This window comes from Megalobrama amblycephala, linkage group LG15 (assembly GCF_018812025.1).
Source record: "Megalobrama amblycephala isolate DHTTF-2021 linkage group LG15, ASM1881202v1, whole genome shotgun sequence".
Classification (NCBI taxonomy): Eukaryota; Metazoa; Chordata; class Actinopteri; order Cypriniformes; family Xenocyprididae; genus Megalobrama; species Megalobrama amblycephala.
Genome location: NC_063058.1, coordinates 19,547,986 through 19,563,758, shown reverse-complemented (window position 1 = coordinate 19,563,758; position 15,773 = coordinate 19,547,986). Strand labels below are relative to the sequence as shown.

The 15,773-nt window shown below is 34.5% G+C and overlaps 1 protein-coding gene across 2 annotated transcripts in view; it reads right to left on the bottom strand.

Moving 5' to 3' along the window:
* Nucleotides 1-15,773, bottom strand: part of mfge8b (milk fat globule EGF and factor V/VIII domain containing b) — a 30,149-nt gene that overhangs the window by 6,175 nt on the left and 8,201 nt on the right. For both annotated transcript variants that reach the window (XM_048158431.1, XM_048158432.1), the window contains exons 2-7: nucleotides 13,008-13,133; nucleotides 12,748-12,879; nucleotides 3,323-3,436; nucleotides 2,905-3,086; nucleotides 2,670-2,825; nucleotides 955-1,099 (exon numbers count right to left, since the gene is read on the bottom strand). In XM_048158431.1, the coding sequence (XP_048014388.1) occupies nucleotides 955-1,099; nucleotides 2,670-2,825; nucleotides 2,905-3,086; nucleotides 3,323-3,436; nucleotides 12,748-12,879; nucleotides 13,008-13,133 (855 nt within the window). The remainder of the gene's footprint in view (nucleotides 1-954; nucleotides 1,100-2,669; nucleotides 2,826-2,904; nucleotides 3,087-3,322; nucleotides 3,437-12,747; nucleotides 12,880-13,007; nucleotides 13,134-15,773) is intronic.

The following is a 15,773-nucleotide window of genomic DNA, read 5'->3' as shown; positions in this document are numbered from 1 at the left end:
TGGGCAATACTGTGAATAAAACATTGACATTTGCACCATTTCAACGATTACAAATTAGACTTTTGTGTAGGGATGCACTTGTTCATGCATTTAGACAAAATAATATAGTATATTATTGTAAAAGTTTCCAATAATATACTACAATGTATAACTAATAATACTTTAATGTTATTAAAGTAAAATTGTTAATAATGTATATATATCATCATATTGTATCATAATATAATATAATCAGTTAAAATTAATGGTAACACTTTTCAATAAGGTTTCAGTAGATACTACTTTAGTTAACATGACAACTTCTACAGCATTAATTAATCTTCGCTAATATTCATTTCAATATTTACTAAAACATGGAAATCAAATGTTGTATTTGTTAATGCACTGTCAACTAACATGAACTAACAATGAACAGCTTGATTTTTATTAACTAACATTAACACAGATTAATAAATATTGTAACAAATGTTGGTTCATGTTAGTTAATACTTTAACTAATGTTAACAAATGGGTAAAGTGTTACCAAATTAATACATCATGAACAGGCTTGATGTTTCTTAAACACTAGCAGAAAACAAGAACGAAATGTACTAAGCACATACCACACAAATTAACCGGTGCGATTCATTATCACTATAATCAGCTCAAAATTGTGTCACATTGTGCTAAATAAGTCAAAATCTGAGCGCTTTATGCTCAGAACGTTTACTGGCTAGAGTCCCAGTTTGGAGAGATGCGACTTTGTTCCTTTCGCCAAATAGACTGCGGTCCTTGAGTTCACCACAAATTAAGACGAGCAGGAAATTGTGCAAATTGTGATGCTGATTTCTAATTTTTTCTTCCATAAAACCACAGCAGTATTGTCATATTCTAGTGGAGTTGTTTTGTCTTTTGGCTCCCATAAATCTATTCATAAGAATGTATAAACATGCAAAAATATTGCTGGGACTTTACCGTTGAGTTCACAGCCCACCAGCTCCATTCTCAGAGTACAGGCTTTACGACACACAACAGGAATGATTCGTATGAACTGAGCTATGATTGGAGGGTCAAACAAATTGGTCTTCGTCCCATCGTTGTCCATATTACCGACGAAGATCTAGAGAACAGAAATGTATACATTTATTAGTTTTTCAGAGATTATCATATAATTACAGGTTATGAAACACTTGAATACGAATTGAATTCATTTATTTGGGCACTGTTATGTTCCAGGAATATGATTTTATGAACAGATTTGTTGTTATATGAAGATTTCAAAACACTGCTTCATGAAGCTTCGAAGCTTTACAAATCTTTTGTTTTGAATCAGTGGTTCGGAGCGTGAATCAAACTGCCAAAGTCACGTGATTTCAGTAAACTAGGCTTTGTTACATCATGTGTTTCGAAATTTCAATTGTATCTCCATTGGGGGGGTGTGACTTTGGCAGTTTGATACATTGCCCATCACTAGATATTGTTGAATAAAGTCGTTATTTTGTTTTGTTTTTTTTGGGACATAAAAAGTATTCTCTTCGCTTCATAACATTAAGGTTGAACCACTCTAGTCACATGAACTGTTTTAAATATGTCTTTAGTAGCTTTCTGGACATTGAAAATTTAAATTATCTTGCTGTCAATGGAGGCCTCACTGAGCCATCGGATTTTATCAAAAATATCTTAATTTGTGTTCTGAAGATGAATGAAGGTCTTACGGGTGTGGAACGACATGAGGGTGAGTAATTAATGACAGAATTTTCAGTTTTGGGTGAACTAACCCTTTAAAAGAGGACCTATTATGCCCTTTTAAAAAGTCTTGATTTTGTTTTTGGGGTCTACTAGAATAGGTTTTCATGCTTGAATGTTAAAAAAAAAACATAATTTTTCAGATATTTTACATAGTTGCAGCACCTCTCTTCCCAGTCTGTCAGTTACGCTCTATTTAGTTCTGGTCTCTATGAAGCCCCTCCTTCCAAAAAGCACAATGTGCTCTGATTGGTCAGCTGGATCAGTGTGTTGTTGTGATTGGTCAACCACTTTGAGCATGTTTTGGGAATGTCACACCCCTTAAAATAACACACTACTAAAGCAACTCAACCAGGTCTCCCCCTTTTTCATGCTCAAACAGCAACATTACACACTAAAGAAAGTGTAAAAAAGCTTAATAGGACCCCTTTAAAATTAAGTTGATCTAAACAATGAGTAAAATACTTAAACTCTTTCGATATTTAAAAGTGAAAATGATTTTGTAAATTTTACAACAACTACAACTGACCAAAAGTGCCCATAGTTGAATAAACACCTATAAACACTTTAAACGCCAAAGCCTAAACCAAACCGGCACTAAAAAAATAAAATAAAATAAAATAAAATAAAATAAAATAAAATAAAATAAAATAAAATAAAATAAAATAAAATAAAATAAAATAAAATAAAATAAAACCTACCTTTGCACATAAAATAAAATAAAATAAAATAAAATAAAACCTACCTTTGCACATAAAATAAAATAAAATAAAATAAAATAAAATAAAACCTACCTTTGCACATAAAATAAAATAAAATAAAATAAAATAAAGCCTACCTTTGCACATAAAATAAAATAAAATAAAATAAAATAAAATAAAACCTACCTTTGCACATAAAATAAAATAAAATAAAATAAAATAAAATAAAGACTGAATTATTACCAAGTCTTTGCTCTGGCCCTCGAGTCTGTACATGGTATAGGTTCGCCCATCCAAACTGGACGCCACCTTGAAGGCTTTGATGAACTCGGCTGTGCCCATGCGACTGGCACCCTGGGTAATAATGCCAGTGAAACGCATCTTCCTCTGTAGGTTGATCTGAAATAAGTGATTAAATGGGTCAATTTTGGGCGACTGCAGATAATAATTTGGGTCCAAACTGAACATACTAGATTACCTCTATCCAGGGGTTCTTGTCATGTGTTGCAGAGGTCCAAGCATTAACAAGTCCTTTGTTATTCAGTCGGGCCAGCTCGGGCCCCCAGCGCTGTAGTCCCAGAATGCCATAGTACACTGAGGAGGCAGAGATCTGAGACTCAGCGATGCCTCCTCCTTCCATTCCCAGCAGAGAGATGCATCCTGGGAACCAGAGCCAGATATTAGCAAACATTTCAAGCACTCAGGAGACAAACAGGCTTACAGTGCGACGGACAGATGGATAAACAGTGTGATGACCGCATTCACAGGGGAGAGACACAGACAGTGTGTGCTGAATGAAGTCACCAATTGAAAAGCCAAATATGTGGAGGAAATAAAGTGAAAAACAGTTTGCGTAAAGGAGCTGTACATGTGTGTACTGGCAGTGTCCTACTTACGCAGTTGGCAGTGCTTTCCCACATAGGGTGAGGGACATTTACAGGTGAAATCGCCGTCAAGATCTCGACAGATGCCTCCGTTCTGACAGGGCTGGCCGGCACAGTCATTCACATCTGCAGGAATCATAAGGTTTCTGTAAAGCTCATTTAAACTGGTCTGGAAAAGCCTAAAGTTATCAAAAACAAAGCTTTGTGACCTCTAGGTGGCGCTCACTAGCAACTTCTACAATGGTCTGAGGTAAATAAAATATTTTATGTAAAGAAACAATGTTTCAAAACATAATTTTATCTAAAATAACATATCTTTCATCTAAAAAATGCATTACAGTCACCCTCATTTAGTAAAATTTATTGAACAGGTTTTTTGTGACCTCAATGGTTTCCTTTATGCAAACATAAGTCAGCAATTGAAACTATTTCTTTATTAAATTACAAAAACATCTCAAAAATATCTCATCTGAAAAAATAAAAATAAAGAAAAAGACAATATACTGGTGCCAAAAATAATCTAGACATGTATGCCACACATAAAAGTGTGTGTATTATATATATATATATATATATATATATATATATATATATATATATATATATATATATATATATATATATATATATATATATATATATATACAGTACAGTCCAAAAGTTTGGAACCACTAAGATTTTTAATGTTTTTAAAAGAAGTTTCGTCTGATCACCAAGGCTACATTTATTTAATTAAAAATACAGTAAAAAACAGTAATATTGTGAAATATTATTACAATTTAAAATAACTGTGTACTATTTAAATATATTTGACAAAGTAATTTATTCCTGTGATGCAAAGCTGAATTTTCAGCATCGTTACTCCAGTCTTCAGTGTCACATGATCCTTCAGAAATCATTCTAATATGCTGATTTGCTGCTCAATAAACATTTACGATTATTTTCAATGTTGAAAACAGTTGTGTACTTTTTTTTTTTTCAGGATTCCTTGATGAATAGAAAGTTCAAAAGAACAGCATTTATCTGAAATACAAAGCTTCTGTAGCATTATACACTACCGTTCAAAAGTTTGGGGTCAGTAAGAATTTTTATTTTTATTTTTTTGAAAAGAAATTAAAGAAATGAATACTTTTATTCAGCAAAGATGCATTAACTCAATCAAAAGTGGCAGTAAAGACATTTATAATGTTACAAAAGATTAGATTTCAGATAAACACTGTTCTTTTGAACTTTCTATTCATCAAATAATCCTGAAAAAAATATTGTACACAAATATTTTGTACAATTGTACACATTAAATGTTTCTTGAGCAGCAGATCAGCATATTAGAATGATTTCTGAAGGATCATGTGACACTGAAGACTGGAGTAATGATGCTGAAAATTCAGCTTTGCCATCACAGGAATAAATTACTTTGTGAAATATATTCAAATAGAAAACAGTTATTTTAAATTGTAATAATATTTCACAATATTACTGTTTTTACTGTATTTTTAATTAAATAAATGTAGCCTTGGTGAGCAGACGAAACTTCTTTTAAAAACATTAAAAATCTTAGTGGTTCCAAACTTTTGGACTGTACTGTATATATATTTGTTATGTATATGGTTTCATTCATTTGTTTTTACAACATTTTTCCAATTAGAATATTTCTTTTTTATTGCAAAGTTTGTTTTGCTATACAGTGCCAACTTGGTACTCAGTATGAGCTACTGTATATGTATGTGCATCGCATTTGTAATTCCAACTGGACTATTTGGTTTTGACAGCTATGTGAGGAACTAATCATGGATTTTCCTTCATGTATACAGTCATCAAAAATTGCTGTTCCAAGAACCGTTTTAGTTACCAGCAATAATATTGTACAGGTGTCCAGAAGGTAGGTTTAAAATCAAGGGCAGGAAACTTGTCATAAGGTTTTCAAGTTAATATGCTCTGTGACCAGGAATTGAGAGCACATCAAGAAAACCCACATATATGACGCAGCATAATCATAGCACAACTGGATCTTTACAGTCGTTATTTAAGAGGATATACCATCTGACAGCAGACCTGATGAAGTTCCTAATCCACTTATGGGCAACAGGGCTACGTCAAATCACCAACATGCTTGGGAATAATTAAAAGGTCAACATATGGTATAATGGTCTCTACTATATGTTTTGAGGGGGAAAAAAAACATTAAATTGAGAGAAAAATCAGTCATGGATTTCAGCTGTAAAATGGCACCAATCAGAAAAAAGAAACTCTGGAATAGAACATTCCAGCAAAACTGAAGGAAATCAAGGGGATTATCTGGTGTGTGCAGATGGAGCGTGACTGGGTGTGACCGGTCACAGCAGTCCAGTGCCAAAGCAGTGCTCAGACATACTGAAACACTTCCAAACCTCCAGAGGTCAGCGAGCGACACTTCCCTTATACGTGTTAAGAGCGGTCACAGGCATCTTGTGTTGGACTGACTTAAAATGACCTAGTTGATCGAATTGCATTCGTTTCAAGCTTCTTTTTCTTTTTTTTTTGTTGCATAAACCATGTATTCTCTAAATTATTATGTGATGTGATAAAAATGCAAAAAAGAACAATGCTTTTAAAAATGGTTTTACCATAGAACATCAGCTTTACAAAAGTATTTCATGTCAACTACCCAAATGCCACTACTAGTGCTAACATCATCAACTCTATAATGCGTTTAGCCACTGATAGGGTTGCAAAGGGGCGGAAACTTTCCACGGGAACTTAACCTGGGGAATTTTGGAAAATTTCCAATTTGGAAACTTAACAGGAATTTACGGGAATTTATGGGAATTAATTGGAAATTTTGGGAAATTTATACAGATTTATAATATTTATATAAAATAAATATAAAACAATATATATATAATATTATATTATATATAAAACAATATCATATAAAACAAATATAAACATTTTGTTTGGTCATAACATGAAATAACAGTTATTTATTTTTCACATTCAATTAATTCTAATTTAGTAAATATGTAAATTAAATATATTTTTATTGCCGCAATTGTTATGTGTTATTTATTTCAGTGTCACATGATCCTTCAAAAATCAGTCTAATTTTGCTTATTTGATACTTATTTGTTATTATCATTGTTGGAAACAGTTGTGTTAGCATGTTAGAATGATATCTGAAGGATCATGTGACACTGAAGACTGGAGAAATGATGCTTTTTAAAATTCAGCTTATCACAGGAGTAAATTATATTTTTATGTATATCAATTATTATACCATTATTTTAAATTGTAGTTATGTTTCACAATATTACAGTATTTTTGATCAAATGTGCATGTTATGGACTGGGGGAATGCACAGTGCATGCAGGGGGTGTGGCCTCAATAGCCCTGCAGTAAGTAGTGTGCTGTGTGAGGGAAAAATTAAACTAAAATTGCATTAAATATGCTTGTTTTAACCAAAATTATGTTGCACGATGTTTTTTTCAACTACATTTAAGTACCCAGTTATAGGCTAAATTTCCTGTTTATTCCCATTAATTTCCGTTAATTCCCATATATTCCCATTAATTCCCATGGAAAGTTTCCAGCTTTGAAAATTCCCGGAATTTTGCAACCCTAGCCACTAACAAGCTAATTAGCAACGTTTTTAGAAGTCATCTTTCCAAAAGTACTGTCAACTACCTAACCACTAACCGCATCATAAACTTGGAAGCTAATTTGCATCTTAATTTTAAACAGTTGAGTGGCTTTTGATATTTAGCCTGTTAAAAACTACAGGGTTGCCAATTAAATCTCACGCCAAGTAATAAGACAACCTCTGTCAGTCATGTCGCTTACAGAAGTGAAAAACACATTTGTTTGACAAAAGACACATTTAAAAAATGTAAAGGCCAAAGAGCAAACGGGAGAGGGAGAGAAACGACACATATTGAACTTTAAAGAGACTTATATTCGTTTAATTTGAGCCTCTTACCACATCATATGAGGTAAATGTAGAGCATACAAAAATAATCTTATCTTAAGAAGATAATGTTCATTTTTTTGAATGAATTAGTAAGAAATCTGACTGGCTGGTAATATTAGCTAGCTAGCAAGCTAACCAGATTTTATATGGTAGGTAAAGTTAATAGGGACAGTTTCTAAAAAGTGCGTAAAATTCGACATTAGGCTTAGGTATTTGGATAATTTGCATTTAGACAAAATTAAAAATGAACGTTTGGATCCTTGAATCCCCAAATAGGGCCATATCATTGATTCAGCACATCATTAAAATCTCACTCCAGCCAGGTAACCAAAGTTGTCAACCCTGTAACTAAAGGAGGCTATAGATGGGGTTTAGCACTGGACCAATATTACCATTAAGATTTGGGAACCTTTTTAGTTCAAGTTCCTTCTGTGGGCCACAGCTGGATAAGCCGTTCAACAGAGTAGTGTATTATATTACTCTGAGAACATCGATATCTAGCTACATAATGTGAAACGCAATCTTATGTCAGTTGCAACATAATCCAAATCAATAAAATGCAAGGTCAGCAGATCTCTACTTCCACATGTGACAGTGAAATTGGGGCGTCCAAGAGAAAAGATTCAAGCATGCTGGGAAGGAACAAAGGAAAGCTTTTATAAATTGCTGATTCTGTGATGTTGTCTTGAAACGGCTTCCCCACAATACACTAGCTACACATCGAGTCTATGAACAAAAAGAGTCTACACTGTAAAAAGAATTGTTGGTTTAACTTAAAAAAGTAAGTTACCTGGTTGCCTTAAAATTTTGAGTTCAATGAAATTAAAAATTTGAGTTAATACCTTGAAGGCACTTGGTTTAATCAACAGAAACTCAAAGTATTATGTTATCTGAACCACATTAATTGACAAAAGAAAAATGTTCTGATAACAAATCATGAATTTTTTTTTTTTTTTACAGTGTATACACATTTTACGCTTTTTCTTCTGTTTTTTGAACAATTGTTCGTAAAGTTTGCTGCACCATTATGTTTTTTCGGCATAATCTATACCCATTTGACACAAAACAAACAGCTATTGGTCGCTTTCTATTCTATCCAAAATAAGATGTGGACATTTTGCTAAATAACCTCTAACTAAGAAGTTTATCTGAACGGCACACAAGTCAATCAAAAACATTGATGAGATGATGATTTAGTCAATGTTAGTGCTTTTTGTATTTGATTTATTTAGATATATTTTTTATCCGCCATGGTCTGTAGACCAGTGTTGTTACTGTTAACCAGAATTGAACTAAATATTAAAAATAGTTTTCATTAATTGAAATAAAGCTGAAATAAAATAAATATAAATATTTAAACTTAAAAAAACCTTAAGATTAGAAAATTAAAAAAAAAAAAACTGAAATAAGTGAAGTAAAAAAGCACAATTTAAAAAAAAAAAAAATAGGAAATACCAAATTTAAACTGAAATTCAAATATAAAGATAAAAGCTCATTCAAAATATTAATAAATATAGCAGTATATAAATAATACTAAAATAACTGCTGTGGACCACAGTTTGAGAAGAACTGCTTTACGCTAAAGCTCTAAACAGCCATTAAAATCCCTTGACTGCATTTGCGAAAAAGATTGGTGAGAAAAAAAGAAAATAGAGACACTAGTTGAGAAAAATACAGCAATTAGAGGCGAGAAATTTGAGTGAGAAAACAAGCTCTTATTCAGTGGAAAATAAGGAAATTACACCGTAGTGGCAGAAGGGCAGCACCAATTTAGCTAGCTAGCTTCAGATGTAAGAATTGAGCGCTTCGTTAACTCTTCGACTTACTTGCAAACACACAAAAGAGGCACTGACTCTGCATTTAAACCCTACAGCAGGTTTCTATTTCAATCACCACAGCTAATGTGACCAGTGCTCCACTGCATAAAAGCTTTTGACACAGATTTCATGGCCTCTTGCAGGGCTTTCAGACCAATTTCATGCTGTCAGTGAAACATTTCTGCCAGCTGAGAGCCGAGGATGTGTGCGGACTTCATTTACTTTGCCTCCTCCACTTGCATTTTACCCCAGCAACAGGGCTAGTGTGCGACAGTGTGGGTGTGCTATGCTACAGTCATATTTTAATTTGTGCTGCCACTATGTTTGGCACTAAACTAAACTATGCAGTGTATGAGTTTGCATACTCCACAATCTTTGCCATCATCTGAGCATGATTTAGATGTCTTCCTGAGGGATTAAGAAGCTTTTAAACGGTCAATTCAACATCATCTTCGTTCTAATCTAGCCACATTCCAGCCGTGCTCTGAAGATGAGCCCGCATACGATACAAAACCCAGCCAAAACATCATAACCCTGCTATCAAGCGTGAGAAAGCTGGCACCAAAGCTATAATATCCACCGTAATCAGAGAGAATGTGAGGGAGTCTCTGTGGTCAACTAAACAATCCATGCTGTCTTAAATGTATAGCACAGAAAAGCAACATTCAATTATGGGAGGATTTCTGGCCTATCTTTTTCTCTTCTCACAGATTAATTCCTTACCCAGAAAACAAGTTTACTTTGTCAAATCTGTGAAATCCAAATGGCCTCTTCAAAACAATGAATAAAAATAGTCGCAGATGAAAATGGGAGTAACAGTTGACCAAAACTGGCCCAATTTTATGGAAGCTTGTTTCCACCACTGAATAAAAAAAAAAAAAAAGGTAATTGCAACTTTTTCATCTCACAATTCTGACTATTATTTCTCAGAATTGTGAGATTTAAACTCACAATTGAGAGTTATTAAGTCAGAATTGCGTGATATAAACTCAGAATTGCAAGTTTTTATCTCACAGTTCTTACTTTTTTCAGTTTTGTGAGTTTATATCTCGCAATTCTGACTTTATAACTTGCAATAATGACTTTATAACACAATTCTGACTTTAGAACTCGCAATTCTGACTTTATAACTCGTAATAATGACTTAATAACTCACAATTCCGACTTCATAACTCGCAATTCCGACTTCATAACTCGCAATAATGACTTTATAACACATAATAATGACTTTATAACTCGCAATTCCGACTTCACAACTCGCAATTCTGACTTTATAACTCGTAATAATGACTTTTTAACTCGCAATTCCGACTTCATAACTCGCAATTCCGACTCCATAACTCACAATAATGACTTTATAACTCATAATAATGACTTTATAACTCGCAATTCTGACTTCATAACTCACAATTCTGACTTCATAACTCGCAATTCCGACTTCATAACTCGCAATTCCGACTTCATAACTCACAATTCTGACTTTATAACTCGCAATTTCCGACTTCATAACTCGCAATTCCGACTTTATAACTCGCAATTCCGACTTTATAACTCGCAATTCCGACTTCATAACTCGCAATTCCGACTTTATAACTCATAATAAAGACTTTATATCTCGCAATTCCGACTTCATAACTCGCAATTCCGACTTTATAACTCATAATAAAGACTTTATATCTCGCAATTCCGACTTCATAACTCACAATTCTGACTTCATAACTCGCAATTCCGACTTCATAACTCGCAATTCCGACTTCATAACTCGCAATTCCGACTTCATAACTCGCAATTCCGACTTTATAACTCATAATAAAGACTTTATATCTCGCAATTCTGACTTCATAACTCGCAATTCCGACTTTATAACTCATAATAAAGACTTTATATCTCGCAATTCCGACTTCATAACTCACAATTCTGACTTCATAACTCGCAATTCCAACTTCACAATTCACAATTCTGACTTCATAAATCGCAATTCTGACTTAATAACTCGTAATAATGACTTTATAACTCGCAATTCCAACTTCATAACTCGCAATTCCGACTTCATAACTCTCAAATCCTCAAGTTTTAAGTTTTAAATCCTTAATACATTTTATTCAAAATGTATTAATATTACATACGAATTAGAGGTTGAAAAATACTAGATTTTGTTAATAATACGTTTAAAGAACTACAAAATTTTACATTGAATTAAATGGCAGAAACAATTGATTGTGTAACCAAAATACCAATAATCATCAAAAAATATTTTATGTATAATGAGGAATTTTTAATTATAAATAAGCCGAGATCCACTGAGACTCTTACTTTGAAATGTCTATGCTTTACTTATTTCAGCTGCTCATTCAAAAAGATGAGAGGGTTAATGTGTATTCTTGCAACAATATACAACAGTACAGTAAACGATACATTAAACAGTGTCATAATTCATCAACATAAGACAATAAGCAATCGATTATTAAATTAATAAACATGCAGAAGACTGCAAACTGCTTGAACAGGTTTCTGATCTTACTACAAACTATTCTTCAGTGCAAATTATTCCAAAGAGACAAATGTCTTCGTAATCTTTCTCCTCCTTGAATTTATTTTATGCCTGACATCACCAAGCCCCCTTATTTTTAAACCCAACCCATTTATTTTTCACTGAATATCCTGTTTAACTTAGAAATAATGCCGATTATGGAAGTAAAATGTGTTATGAATGAGTGTCATACTGATTCGATGTTGCATTTTAGTATCGTGCTTATGTTATTTGTCTAAAATGTGGGATACTGTGAGTGGCTACGCAGCCATGACTTGTCTGTTTGTTGTGTTTTTTTTTTTGCTGAGGGCTGTAGGTCTGTTCGCCTGTCAGCCAACGGCAGATGACAGCAGAGATTGAAGCAGTTCTCTGCTGTCTTAACACTTGCATCTGTTAACATAGCGGAAATTCAACCATCTGCCCTCATTACATTCAGAGAGCTTTCGGGATTGACGTAGTCCATGGTACTTGGTGAAATAATTAGTCACACATTTGAGAAGAGAACAGCTGCATGTGATGCAATCTCCTTGCTGTGCAAAAAACTTCTAATAAACATTTTATGCGATACAGTATCAAAATTGTCTTCGCATCAGAGCTATGACCAGTCAAAGTTTAAAAAAAAAAGCTAAATAAAACTTGCGTGAATGTAAAGTGTGTCAACCAGTATTCAACATTCAAACCACTCACATAAACAGCCTAAGCATAGCTGTAATTAGAGTTTCAGCTCTCTATTTTTGCTTCATATACAGAGCATAAAACATGTTAAAAATGCACTATAATCCTATTTATTTACATATCATTTACAATATTGGCTTTTCTAAAGCAAAATAATATCTGAGCAACTTATTCACTGTTAATGTGTGGTCACATTTACTCTTTGCTCTGCATTTTTGAGTGAACTAACCCTTTAACAGCATTTATGTTCAGTAAATCTGACCAAATCCAGATGATTTAGACCGTTCATAGGTACAATTTGTCATTTGAGTTCTGTTTTGTGTCAATTAATTACCATTTGGATGCAAATGTGATCTCTATCCTCATGTAAATTTGATTTCACAACAATCAAGTTTGTCATAATTCTCAATGGTGACACCCGATATGCGTTTGGCATGAAACAGATTAAACAGTTTGAATAAAATCGACTCACTGTTCTGGCAGTGGATTCCATCGAAGCCTATTGAACACTTGCAGACGTATTCTCTGAAGACATCTCCTCGCTGGGGGTTGGGGATGATCTCACAGAAACCGTCGTTTTTACAGGGGTTAGGGCTGCAGGGCCCTGAGAGCAAAGGTCATGTGAGAAAAGATCTGCCTCAGCTGAAATGAATACAAGTAACCTTTGCACATATATTGTCTTAAATAAACTGTTTCCCCCACATAAATATAAATAACTGATAAGATTGTTACCAATCTCGGTCTCATTGCAGGTCTGTCCAGTGAAGCCTTCATTACAAATGCAGATAAAGGGATCTTTTCCCGCTCCGGTCACACAGGTTCCTCCATTCAAACACACATTTACTTCACAGTCTGCAGCTGAGAAAAGACAAAGACAGTGATTTGATATTACATCTATTATTGATAAAATTTTTTAAAAAAACTGGTTCGCATTCATTAAACATTACTAGAGAGAATGTCTGTGTAGATAATATATAAAAATGTTATTTATATAAATTGTCACATTCAAATCAATGCAACAGCAATTTTCAAATGAAGATTAATAATTTATGTTTCATGAACGAGGCTCGTTTGGGTTTAATTTACTGCCATCAGCAATATTTTCAATGGAATATTACTGATGGTTAGGATTTTTGTTTCTTTCGAAAAGGGAAGTGAAAAAAAAAAAACCCCACTAGGTTCACAGTTTGGTCATGTTTTTATTAGGGCTGGACGGAATGGACACAACTTAAATTGCTGACGACCCGTGGCACTGCAAAAAAACAGGACTGCAGTCCTGGTGTCTATAGAGAAATGGTTTGTCAGGATGTTTTGTGGGACAGCAAAGCACTGAGTATGGAAATAAATGGTGAAAATGCACACAGAAATTTAGAAGAATAAAAATAATAATAACTAAAAACAATAAAATGCAAATAAATAAATAAATGGAAAAATTTTATTTTGAATGAACTATGTGCTTAAAGGGGTAGTTCTTTTATATTTTATATGAATATTTTGAGGCAAGTGAAATAGACTGCGCCATTGACCAACTGAAACCTGGTCTAAAGTCAATGGCGCAATATTTATTTTGTTATTTAAAGAGCGTGTTAGTAATATGCACCTATATGCGGGTGCACAACGCACGTACATTCTGCTTATATCACACACAGGGAAGTGCAGCAGCACACAAACATGCCAAATATTAAAAATAAAAGGATTATAATGTAAAAGATTATTATTCTGTGCATAAAGATAAAATGCTTTGGTGGAATCCGGCTTTTCTCGTAGATGGTCTATTCGCGCTTTAACCTCTTGCACGAGCAGATCCGTTTCCTCACTATAGACGCGTTCAGTTATTCCGCTTGCAAATTGTAAATTTGTAAATAGCGAACACGCCCTGGCGCAAGCGTAACTTTTAAAGGGAATGTGAGACGAGACTCTGGTTGGTTTATTGCGCGTTATGCCCAAAACACACCCATGAGTCATTAAAGGGATAGTTCACCCAAAAATGAAAATTTGATGTTTATCTGCTTACCCCCAGCGCATCCAAGATGTAGGTGTCTTTGTTTCTTCAGTAGAACACAATTGATGATTTTTAACTCCAAACGTTGCCGTCTGTCAGTGGTATAATGCAAGTCAGCGGGAACTTGGACTATAAGAGTAAATAAAACACGACAGACAAATCCAAATTAAACCCTGCGGCTCGTGACGACACAATGATGTCCTTAGACGCGAAACGATCGGTTTGTGCGAGAAACCGAACAGTATTTATATCATTTTTTACCTCTAATACACCACTATGTCCAACTGCATTCATCACTCGATTCGTGAGGTCTGATCGCGCTCTGACAACGGCAGTGATGTCTCGCGCATATACTTCAATGAGTTGTCAGAGCGCGATCAGACCTCACGAATCGAGTTCTCACACAAACCGATCGTTTCGTGTCTTAAGACATCAATGTGTCGTCACGAGCCGCAGGGTTTGATTTGGATTTGTCTGTCGTGTTTTATTTACTCTTATAGTCCAAGTTCCCGCTGACTTGCATTATACCACTGACAGACGGCAGCGGTTGCAGTTAAAAATCATCATTTGTGTCCTACTGAAGAAACAAAGACACCTACATCTTGGATGCTCTGGGGGTAAGCAGATAAACATCAAATTTTCATTTTTGGGTGAACTATCCCTTTAAGAGAATAGGGTCAACCCTTTTAGACAATGCGCTGGGCGCACCGACCATTTTTCCCATCCTTAAACTAGCAAAAGTGGATTCAGACACACCCTAAATGCACCTGCGCCGTGCGTTTTAGACCATGTGCTTAGATTGTTAAAATAGGGCCCTTTAAGTATTGAACTGCACCTTTTGCATTTTATATATATATATATGCTGAAATGGAAGCCAAAACAATCCATCCAACTCTTATTTTTTGGGAGCTGTTACTATATTTAAAGGTTAATTTTAGCCTGACGGATATAGGCCCTGAATTTGCGGAGTTACAACTTTCCACAGTCTGTGCTGGCTTCCCACAACTCTGTGTAAATGACACCTCAGTGAGAGACTTCCTGCGCATCGTTGTGTCCTCCCTGGCGCCCATCCAAAATACCACAACAGAGATACTCAGCAGAGTTTATTCGAGGTGAACAGCACTCAAAATGATAATTAGCCCATGTTTAATGCAGCTCCACCACTGGATTCAACTGTGTGAACCTGTTTTGCACCAAGACATCATTTGGCCAACAATCTCCTCTAATTGTGACAAAAGGCAACGGCCTTCACGCTCAGGGTTGGAGCTTGTGGGATAACGATAAAGCCTCGGCCTGCACAAACAGAAACCTTCTTATCCAAACGATTGCCATGTTTATCTTTGGAATGGAATGCATCATCTTTTTCACGCTATACCAGAAGGCTGAAAGCTCAATTCCCTTCGCTCTTTTCAAAGAAACCAATTTTAGTACTGAAAAAAAAAAAAAAAATGGAATTGCATGACATCTTTGATATAACATCACAGCAACAAACTGTT